We start from the raw sequence: 11,754 nt of genomic DNA, 5'->3' as shown, positions 1-11,754 counted from the left end.
ATCCCATCAATCCAAACAAATTCCATGAAGGAAATTCCCTTCTCCCATTTTTCCAGTGGTGCTTTCCCTTCCTCGAGCAGGAACAAATGGATCAAAAGCTCCGGCAGGAAAATCCATCCTGAAAAGTCATGGAAAGGGCACATAAATAAGGGATGAGGCAGGAGGAGGCGGAAATGCGGGAAGAGCAGCGGAGCCTCATTATCCCAGATCCCAAAATTCCTCAGGAGGCTCCAGCGGAGCTGAGCCGGTGAATATTTTATAGGGAAGCTCCCGCTCCTTTCCTGCTTTTCCGTGTGGCCTCTCCCAAAAGAGGGATTTGCTTTGGAAAACAAGGAATGTTCCCGGAGTGGAAAACAAGGAATGTTCCCTTTATGGAAAACAAGGAATGTTCCCTTTATGGAAAACAAGGAATGTTCCCTTTATGGAAAACAAGGAATGTTCCCTGTATGGAAAACAAGGAATGTTCCCTTTATGGAAAACAAGGAATCCCACAAAACTCCAGGCACAGCGCTGGGATCAGAGCCAGCAACACCTGGAATATTCAAATCCCTCCCCCACTTCCTTCCCCAAATCCCAGATTTCCTGGCCTCGCCCCAAATCCCAGCACATCCGACTTTTCCCTTTATCCCGGAGAATCTCCTGCTCCAAACGCCGGGAATAAAATCCCTGTGTTCGAATCCCCCTCCAGCCGGGATAAAAATCCCTCCCTGTGGCACAGCCACATTCCTGAATGCCAAAATTTCCTTGGAAGTGCCCTCCCCCACCTCCCATCCCCCCACACCGGGAGCAGCCAGCCGGGAATGTTGGGATTGGGATCGCTCCAGGATTTTTTTCCCTGCTCCAGACGGGGAATTGGAGCTGCGTGGGCGAGCGGCTCCTGCACGGCGGCGGCACCGCCGGCACGGGGGGGAATGGGACGGGAAAAGCGGGAATGGGATGGGAAAAACGGGAATGGGACGGGAAAAGCGGGAATGGGACGGGAAAAATGGGAATGGGCCGGGAAAAGCGGGAATGGGACGGGAAAAATGGGAATGGGACGGGAAGAGCGGGAATGGGACGGGAACACCGGGAATGGGACGGGAAAAGCGGGAATGGGACGGGAAAAGCGGGAATGGGACGGGAAAAGCGGGAATGGGACGGGAAAAGCGGGAATGGGATGGGAAAAGCGGGAATGGGACGGGAAAAGCGGGAATGGGACGGGAACACCGGGAATGGGACGGGAAAAGCGGGAATGGGACGGGAAAAGCGGGATGAGGGACACGGGAATACCGGGATGAGTGACACAGGAAAATTAAGTTTAGTAGGCCCTGGAAAATTCCCTTTTGTGCTTGCTAGAACTGCACCTGTAACCAGTATATGATAAATGATATAATTGTTAGATGTGATGATTGGTTTGTAATTAAATATAATTTAATCGTAAATAGTTTAATAGTTTAATAGTAAGAATAATAGTTGAATAGTTTAATCGTACGAATAATCACGAGAAAATGTGGTCAGGGGCTTGAGAAATATCACAAGAAACTCGTGCTTGAATAAAGTCAGTGTATACAATAGAACAATATAAGTTTAATAATGAATATGTAAGTTATATAAAATGCGTTCAGCTCAAAAGCCGTGTCAGAGTCAGATTTGGGTCTGTAGCCCTGATTCCCAGAGATCTCAATAAAAGCCCCTGCAGATGATCATATCCCGGGATTTATATTATATTATATTAATTATATTATATTATATTATATTATATTTATTATATTATATTATATTATATTATATTATATTATATTATATTATATTATATATATTATATATATTATATAATATATTTATATACTATATATTATATATATAGTATATCTATATTATATATATTATATCTATATTATATCTATAGTATATCAATATTATATCTATATTATATCTATATTGTATTTGGGTTCCAGAACCGAGAAATGTCTGGATGTGGGATCTGGCGGTGGCAATACACAGCAGATTTCAGGCTGAGCGCTGGTAAGCGGCGGATCTGAGCTGTCACTGCAGGACACGTGGAAGTAAGCCGCTGCTACTGCAAAGGTGAAAAAAACGGAATTTATTATTTTTTGACTCCAGTATTTATACTTTTCCGAAGGTGCCAGTGGATTGGAGGGTGAACGTGTCACCTCTCCAGCGACATTGGACGAACTACCAGTACATCAAATTTCTCCGCCTCTACGGAAAAAAAAAAAAATAGATGGTTTATGGGAAGTTGCGTGAGAAAGTTCTCTACAAGAATGTAAACTCAGAAGGATTTAGGAAATCTTAAGAATCAGGGCAACGCTGAAGTTCTTTACTGGGAGGCGGCGCCTTCAGCCGCCTCAAGGCCGCGGCTTTCCCCTCAGCCCTCCGGGCGCCATTTAACCGAACCGCCTTCCCGTTACCACGGCAACGAGCCGCGTGGGGGCGGGCACACACCGCCTATCCACCAATCAGCGCCGTCCCCCGCGGCGGATCCGCCCGCTGATTGGCGAGCGCGGCTGTCCATCAAGCCGCCTCGGCGTCGGCCGCCGCGGCTGCGGGGAGGACGCTCGCTCCGCCATGGCGCAGCCCGCCGAGCCTCAGCCGCCGGTCGTTCCCTCCTGCCCGCTGCCCGGCAAGATCTGCGATGTGGCCCGCAGCGAGAGGCCTCGCTCCTGCTGCGGCATGGCCATGGCCGGCTTGCGCACCGCCAAGTACCAGCTGCCCGAGTGGCACCGCCGCAACGCGGGCGTCTGCTGCGAGGCGCTGAGGGCGGGCGAGCGGGCGGAGCGCGGCCGCGCCGGGGCCGCGCAGCTGGTCAAACATGCGGCCGCCAGCGCGCAGCGAGCCCAGCAGCGCTCCAAAGCCACGCTGGGCCAGCGCCTGCAGGACGTGCACTTCTGGAGGATGGAGCTGCAGAAGGAGATCATGGAGCTGGACGCCGAGACCAAGCTGCTGGCGGCTCAGAAGCTGCGGCTGGAGCGGGCGCTGGATGCCACCGAGGTGCCCTACGCGGTGGTGGTGGATAACCTGGAGTGCCGGGAGCGGAGACAGCCCCCGGACCTGGTGATCGATGAGGTGGAGAGGCAGCTGCTGAAGGTGAGCAGCGCCTCAGCTTGGGGGTAGACACAACAAAAAAATGAGGTGAAGCTGCTGAAGGTGAGCAGCATGTCAGCCTGGGGACAGCAATGAGGAGGTGAAGCTGTGGAGAGGCAGATGCTGAAGGTGAGCAGCACCTCAGTTTGGGGATAGACACAGCAATGAGGAGGTGAAGCTGTGGAGAAGCAGCTGAAGGTGAGCAGTGCCTCAGTTTGGGGATAGACACAGCAATGAGGAGGTGAAGCTGTGGAGAGGCAGCTGAAGGTGAGCAGTGCCTCAGTTTGGGGACAGCAATGAGGAGGTGAAGCTGTGGAGAAGCAGCTGCTGAAGGTGAGCAGCACCTCAGCTTGGGGACAGCAATGAGGAGGTGAAGCTGTGGAGAGGCAGCTGCTGAAGGTGAGCAGCACCTCAGCTTGGGGATAGACACAGCAATGAGGAGGTGAAGCTGTGGAGAAGCAGCTGCTGAAGGTGAGCAGTGCCTCAGCCTGGGGACAGACACAGCAATGAGGAGGTGAAGATGTGGAGAAGCAGCTGCTGAAGGTGAGCAGCACCTCAGCCTGGGGACAGACACAGCAATGAGGAGGTGAAGATGTGGAGAAGTAGCTGCTGAAGGTGAGCAGCATGTCAGCCTGGGGACAGCAATGAGGAGGTGAAGCTGTGGAGAGGCAGCTGAAGGTGAGCAGCACCTCAGCTTGGGGATAGACACAGCAATGAGGAGGTGAAGATGTGGAGAGGCAGCTGAAGGTGAGCAGTGCCTCAGTTTGGGGATAGACACAGAAATGAGGAGGTGAAGCTGTGGAGAGGCAGCTGAAGGTGAGCAGCACCTCAGCTTGGGGATAGACACAGAAATGAGGAGGTGAAGCTGTGGAGAGGCAGCTGAAGGTGAGCAGTGCCTCAGCTTGGGGATAGACACAGCAATGAGGAGGTGAAGCTGTGGAGAAGCAGCTGAAGGTGAGCAGCACCTCAGCTTGGGGATAGACACAGAAATGAGGAGGTGAAGATGTGGAGAGGCAGCTGAAGGTGAGCAGTGCCTCAGTTTGGGGACAGCAATGAGGAGGTGAAGATGTGGAGAGGCAGATGCTGAAGGTGAGCAGCACCTCAGCCTGGGGACAGACACAGCATTGAGGAGGTGAAGCTGTGGAGAAGCAGCTGCTGAAGATGAGCAGCACCTCAGCCTGGGGACAGACACAGCAATGAGGAGGTGAAGATGCGGCTGATGGAAGCGTCTCCTGCGATCCCAGGGTCTGGTGATCCTTCCAGTGCTCCCAAGGATTTTCTCGAGTCGTTGCTGTGTTTAAAAAGTGGTTCAAAGCGATTTGGGAAGTGATCAAATCGCTTTGGGAAGTGATCAAATCACCTTGGGAAGTGATCAGTTTGCTTTGGGAAGTGATCAAATCGCTTTGGGAAGTGATCAAATCACCTTGGGAAGTGATCAAATCGCTTTGGGAAGTGATCAGTTTGCTTTGGGAAGTGATCAAAATCGCTTTGGGAAGTGATCAAATCACCTTGGGAAGTGATCAAATCGCTTTGGGAAGTGATCAAATCGCTTTGGGAAGTGATCAGTTTGCTTTGGGAAGTGATCAAATCGCTTTGGGAAGTGATCAAATCACCTTGGGAAGTGATCAAATCGCTTTGGGAAGTGATCAGTTTGCTTTGGGAAGTGATCAAATCGCTTTGGGAAGTGCGGTTGGAGGGGAGAAGATCCCTCCCTCAGCCCACACCCCAACAAAACCAACCCAGAGTTTTGCTGCACCAACACAAAAATCCTGTTCTGGCATCAGTTCATTCTCTACTCGCCTTGGAATCCCCTCCTCTCTGCAGGTTACACTTTCAAACTCCACAACCCAAAAGTTCAGAACACTGGGATGTTCCTTGCCTGTTTCCATGCTCAAGCTGACCAAAATTTGGCAGTTTCTGTCACTAATTCTCCCTGAGTTTTGCCAAGGTGATGATCCAACCCAGTCACCAAGATTCCTGTCAAATTCCAGTGTCATTCTTGTGCTGGATGCTACAAAACCCACATTTTCTGGGGTATTTTCCACCCTGGAATTATACCTATTCCAATGTCCCGTAAATTAATTAATGATTATTCACCTGTAGCCTCCAATCAGAGTCGGTTCATGATCAGTTACTCATTAAAGCAGAGGATTAATATTCAAAAAATATGGATCAGACTGAAATTTAAACCTGGTGGAGTTTTGGGGATTATCTTAGGAAGAACCAGGAATTTCTTGATCCCTGTGGATCCTTCCCAACTCAGGATGTCCTAGGATTCCACATAGAGGGCAAGATAGGATTTAGGAATATTTTGAATGGGAATTGAGTATAATTTCTGATTTATAATCAATATTTAAGAGGTTATTCCAGTTAAAAATATAAACAGGGAAGAGTTGGTGTAGGATGTTTCCATGTGGGAATTGTTACAAAATTCAGGGAATTGGGGAAATTTTAGGTTGGCAAAGACTCTAAAGCTCATCAAGTCCATCCTGATTAATCTGGTTCCAGGCATGGGGATATTCCTGATTTTTCCCTATCTCAAAACTGAGAAAGGAATTAATTTATTCCATTTAATCTGATGGGATCATGGAATCCTGGAATGGTTTGGGATGGATGGGACCTTTAAAAAATTGTCAATTCCCACCTCTTCCCACTATTCCCACTGCCCCAGGTTGCTCCAAGCCCTGTCCAACCTGGCCTTGGACATTCCGGGGATGGAGCAGCCACAGCTTCTGTGGGAATCTGTGCCAGGGAAGAATTCCTTCCATAACACTGAGACTTTTTCATGGAATTCATAGAATTTTTGAAATATTCCAGGTTTTTCAGCCTCCACAGGTTTAGAGCTGAGTTCCCTCGGGATCCGGTGACTCCAAAATTCCATGTTTTACCCTAACAAAGCGAGAGTAGATAAGGAAATGTAAGGATTTATCCACAAATTGCTCCTCGGGACTGTGTTTCCTGCCCTGGATCCACGGAAGTGTCCCTGTTTTTCTTTAGGAAGCGGATCTGATCCGGGATATCCGGGATCTTCTGAAAAGAACCATCATCCAAGCCGCCACCCAGATAAGGTAAAACATTTCCCAGGATTCTTCAGCCAAATAATTCCTGGGATAAAGGTGGGCACAGATCTCAGCCAGGCCAGGCTTAGGAGCTGTGGGAATTCCATTTAAACCTGGAAACCTCCGGATTTTCAGGTGGATTTAAATTTTCCTGCTTTCCACAGCTGTGTTGGATTTGTTTTCCAACACTAAATTCCAGTGCTGTAAGAAATATTCTCTGGTTATCTTCTTGGGAATATCTTTGTATTATTAAAGGGATTTTTGGGATCAAAGGAGCTTTCCAAGAGGAAGCTTTTTGCCACCAGATGTCAGTGTGAACTTTAAATCTGGAATTTCTGTGCCAGGCCGGCTGTTCCTTGCCATTCCAAAGGATTATTTCCTTGGGATTTCTAACAAGCCCTTTGGAAAGATGTTGTTGTATCCTAAAATCTATCAATATAAAGGAATTAACTGCTGAAAACTTCATATTTTAGTTTAAAAAATCCTTTAATCTGCTCCTTTAATCTACCTGATAAATACTGATTTTTAAAAAATGGCTGTAAATGCCAATTAATATAAAATATCTCTGATATATTAATTAGAGCATGAGAGGAGCCTAATGACTTTAATTTGGGAGGTTTTAATTGCTTTAAGATCATTTTAGCCCCATTTTAATCCCATTTGGACCCCATTTTAGTCCAGTTTTAGTCCCATTTTAACTTCATTTATTCCCATTTTCCAAAAGAATTCCCAATTCCTTGGCTGAGAGTGACACCTGGTGTTATCAGCTGATAGCAACCCACAGGCTTTTGTAATTAGAACCATTATAATTAAAATTAACTGAGCAACTCTAATTAACAACAAAGCAGCCATTTTAATCTGAATATCATTAAAGATTATCCCGTTCCATGGGCAGAAACCTTCCACAATCCCAAGGTGCTCCAACCTTGCCTTGGACACTTCCAGGGATCCAGGGGCAGCCACAGCTTTTCTGGGAATTCTGTTCCAGGGCCTCCCCACCTTCGCACTGGAATTTTTTCCCAAAATCCTGTCTCAGTCAGGTTCCTCACACTGGAATTTTTTCCCAAAATCCTGTCTCAGTCAGGTTCCTCACACTGGAATTTTTTCCCAAAATCCTATCTCAGTCAGACTCTTCTTCCAGGCACCCTCACACTGGAATTTTTTCCCAAAAATCCCACCTCAATCAGGCTCCTCACACTGGAATTTTTTCCCGAAAATCCCACCTCAATCAGGCTCCTCACACTGGAATTTTTTCCCAAAATCCCATCTCAGTCAGGCTCCTCACACTGGAATTTTTTCCCAAATCCCATCTCAGTCAGGCTCCTCTTCCAGGAGATGGCCTTGGGAAGGGAGCTTGGGATTTTCCAGCCCGCAAGGAATTTCGCGGCTTTATTTCCCTGAGGAACACAAAGGCTGGGGCTGTGCTTCCCAAAGAGGGATGGGGTGGGAATCCTCTTGCTTCCCGCTGAGCTGTGATCCCAACTTTCCAGATCCAACCGGATCCAGAAGGAGAACTGCGAGCTGGACTGGTCGGATAAGGTGGAGACGTATCACATCGACGACAAATGCGTCGGCTACTGCACCGACAGCACCAACGTCCAGTTCCACCCCAGCTCCGTCAAGTTCGAGGAGAAGTGAGTAATTCCCTGGGACAGCACATCTGGAACACTCAATCCCTCTGGGATCGGGCATGGAAAGAGCATCCAGGCAGCTCCATGGATGGAAAGGTTGTTTTGGATGTCCACCATGGAATATTTGGGTTGGAAGTTCCCAGAAACTCATCCAGTTCCAATCCAACACATTCTATGATCTCAGGTTGCTCCAAACTTCATTCTTGGGTTCTTCCATTCTTTCCATGCCTTGCTGGGATTGGGAATGGAAAGAGCTTCCAGGCAGCTCCATGGATGGAAAGGTTGTTTTGGATATCCTACATGGAATATTTGGGTTGGAAGTTCCTGGAAGCTCATCCGGTTCTGACCCCAACACTTTCCACCATCTCAGGTTGCTCCAAACTCCATTCTTGGGTTCTTCCATTCTTTCCATGCCCTGCTGGGATTGGGAATGGAAAGAGCTTCCAGGCAGCTCCATGGATGGAAAGGTTGTTTTGGATATCCTACATGGAATATTTGGGTTGGAAGTTCCTGGAAGCTCATCTGGTTCCAACCCAACACCTTCCACCATCCCACGTCTATTAATTTATTTGGGGCTTTTTATTGATTTATTGGAATAGTCTATTAATTCAACCAATGATTTTTAATAATTTATTGGAGGATTTAACTGATTTATTCAAGGATTTTAATTGATTTATCAGAATATTTTATTTATTTATTTATTTTATTTCTTTTATTTATCCATGTATTTTGTTAATTCAGTTGAGAATTTTTTTTGAAGCACTCATCCTATCCCTCGCGAGAAATCCACAAGAGCCGAACCAACCCGAAGCCGATCGCTCTTTTCCACGGCAAGAACCACTTTTTAACGACAAATCTCCCAATTTCCCTCATTCCTTGTCCTTCCAGCGCCTCCACACCCAAATCCTGGGCCGAGTTCAGCCACGACAACATTTCCAGGGCGGAGCAGGAGAAGCTGGCGTCGGTGCAGCTGCGCTCGCTGATCAACAGCGTCATCCGCGACGCGTCCGAGGACCTGCGCGTGCAGCGCGCCGCCACCGCCGAGGCCTTCGGCGCGCGCTGCAGGGAGCTGGACGAGGCCAAGCTGCGCCTGGAGCAGCGCCTGGGGCAGGTCTGGCTCCTTCTGTGGGTCCTGGCGGGTCCCCCTGCCGGGAAAAAACGGGTTCATCGTGCCAGGGGGAAGTGGTTTGGTGCCAGGTTGGTGCCGGAGCTCACCCTAGGTCGGGGGTGGCTCTGTGTGGTGGAAAAGTCTCTCCTCCAACCCGTGCGTTCAAAAAAAGGCTCAGCAGTCTCTGTTGTCTGGTCTCAAGGCAGTTTATTGCAAGTTATCTAAAACATTTTCTTCTGGGGCTGCTGTGGTTTGCTCACAGCTCAGGCAGAGGCACGCACACACCCTGACATCCTCTCTGACTCCTTCTCTCCTTCTTCTTCTTCCTCTTTTTCTTCTTCTCTCCCCGCCCAGGGCTGCTGCTCTCTTTTATATGGTACATTACGTGTTACATGTTTACAGTTTTCCCCAATGCCTATTACCTATATTAAATGGTGATTTTCTATCTTTTATATGGTACATCACGTGTTACATGGTTACAGTTTTCCCCAATGCCTATTACCTATATTAAATGGTGCTTTTCTATCTTTTATATGGTACATTATGTGTTAAATGTTTATATTTTCCCCCCAATACCTACTACCTCTATTAAATGGGGCCTTTCTACTCTAAACCAACCTGTGAGTGCCAACATCACCAAGAACATGGAGGTGAGGAAGGAGAAAGAGGGAGGACGGGACAGGCCCAGATCCCTCCATTTTAAACCTCTGACCCCCATGTACAAAACCAAAACTCCCCTGTACAGCACTCAAAAATTCTTCCCTCTACTTTGTGACCACTTCTACTCTAATATCTAAACTTTTGTGATTCTTGTTCTTCCTGCAAGGTTGGTAAATCATTCCATGGTTCAGCCAGGATTCCCAGATTTTTCTGGAATGGCAGTTAAGTCAACCTGGCAGTGACTTCAGCCTCCTCCAACATGGAGCAGCTCCTCCTGTGGATTTTACTGCTTCGCCATGATGAAGGATGATATTTGGGGGATGTTATTTATCGTTGTTTGAGGATTTTTTTTCTCTTGGATTTCCTCTCCAGATCCTGAAGGATATTGGGGAGGAGGAAGCCAACATTGCAAACCTGAAAAAAGCCATCAAGGAGAAGGAAGCTCACCTGAAGGTGGCTCACACCAGGCTCTACGACCGATCCTTCCGGCCCAATGTCGAGCTCTGCAGGGATGAGCCCCAGTTCAGGTCACTCAACCAACCCCAATTTTAATTAATTTAATTCAATTAACCCAAATTTAGCTAATTAATCAACTCCTCCAAGGCTCCTCTTCCATCCCAAAGTGATTTGGGGCAGTTTTAGAAATATTTTACCTCACGACTTTTCATTTTTTGCCTTGTGACTTTAAATTTTTCTACTTAAAGTCAGAAATGACTTTTCAATTCTGTGGTTGACCTTTATCCCAAAATCCAATCCTGGAATTTTTTTAGGTTTTTCCCTGATAACTTTTTGATTCTGTATTTAATGTTTATCCCAAATCCAATCTTGGATTTTTTTGAGGTTTTTCCCTGATAAATTTTACTATCTGTAGTTGATCTTTATCCCAAATCTTATCTTTTTGAACAATTTTTCAGAGGTTTTTTCCTGTTGAATTTCACATTCTGTAGTTAATGTTTATCCCAAATCCAATATTTTCTTGGATTTTTCTGAGATTTTTTTCCTGATGAATTTTAGATTCTATTGTTGATCTTTATCCCAAATCCAATCTTGGATTTTTCAGATGTTTTTTCCATTATGAATTTCAGATTCTGTAACTTATCTTTATCCCAGTCTTGGATTTTTCCGAAGTTTTTTCCTGATGAATTTCAGATTCTGTAGTTGATCTTTACCCCAAATCCAATCTTGGATTTTTCTGAGTTTTTTTCCTGATGAATTTCAGATTCTGTAATTAAAGTTTATCCCAAATCCAATCTTGGATTTTTCTGAGGTTTTTTTCCTGATGAATTTCAGATCCTGTAGTTGATCTTTACCACAAATCCTATGTTAGATTTTTCTGAGGTTTTTTCCTGATGAATTTCAGATTCTGTAGTTGATCTTTACCCCAAATCCAATCTTGGATTTTTCTGAGTTTTTTTCCTGATGAATTTCAGATCCTGTAGTTAAGGTTTATCCCAAATCCAATCTTGGATTTTTCCAAGGTTTTTTCCTGATGAATTTCAGATTCTGTAGTTAATCCTCACCCCAAATCCAATCTCTTGGACCACCACCCCTGATTTTTCATGCCTTAACCCAACTCCTTCCAGGCTGGTGGGCGAAGTGGAAGAACTGACGGTATTCCTGGAGGCCCTGAAGAGAAAACTGATGGAGTCGGAGCAGAACCTGAAGAATTTGGAGGAGACCAGGATGAAGCTGGAGAAGGAGATCGCTGTCAAAGCCAACAGCATTTTTATTGACAGGCAGAAGTGCATGAGCTACCGAGTCCAATACCCCGTGGACCTGGAGGTGGCCAGCTACAAACAGTGATTTCTCCAATCAGCCTGCAGAATCCGGGACAAAAACAATTCCTTCTTTTCTGTTGAGCCATTGGCAAGTGTGGAAAAAAAAATCTGGGAGCTTTCATGTGAAATAAATGGAGAAATTATATATTAAAGTGTTGTGTTCACTCAGTTTTCTTCTATTTGGGTAAAAATGCTTTAAATTCCTTTTCCTTTTCCCCTTTTCCCCTTTTCCTCTTTTCCCCTTTTTCCTTTTCCTTTTCCTTTTCCTTTTCCTTTTCCTTTTCCTTTTCCTTTTCCTTTTCCTTTTCCTTTTCCTTTTCCTTTTCCCCTTTCCCCTTTTCCCCCTTTCCCCCTTTCCCCCTTTCCCCCCCTTTTCCTTTTCCCCTTTTCCCCTTTTTCCCCTTTTCCCCCCCTTTTTTCCCCTTCTTTTCCCC

The 11,754-nt window shown here is 46.4% G+C and overlaps 1 protein-coding gene across 1 annotated transcript; it reads left to right on the top strand.

The window, feature by feature from the left end:
- The first annotated feature begins 2,539 nt into the window (after positions 1 to 2,539).
- TEKT4 (tektin 4) lies at positions 2,540 to 11,488 on the top strand. The gene is made up of 6 exons (XM_077786965.2): positions 2,540 to 3,087; positions 6,082 to 6,152; positions 7,634 to 7,777; positions 8,663 to 8,885; positions 9,915 to 10,069; positions 11,126 to 11,488. Exons 1-6 carry the CDS (start codon positions 2,569 to 2,571, stop codon positions 11,343 to 11,345), a joined length of 1,332 nt encoding a protein of 443 aa, XP_077643091.2. The 5' UTR covers positions 2,540 to 2,568; the 3' UTR covers positions 11,346 to 11,488.
- The last annotated feature ends 266 nt before the right edge of the window (positions 11,489 to 11,754 follow it).

Source organism: Lonchura striata, chromosome 14, assembly GCF_050655825.1.
Source record: "Lonchura striata isolate lonStrDom1 chromosome 14, ASM5065582v1, whole genome shotgun sequence".
Lineage (NCBI taxonomy): Eukaryota > Metazoa > Chordata > Aves > Passeriformes > Estrildidae > Lonchura > Lonchura striata.
Note: the sequence above shows the minus strand (reverse complement) of the source record. Positions and strands in the feature narration are given on the sequence as shown.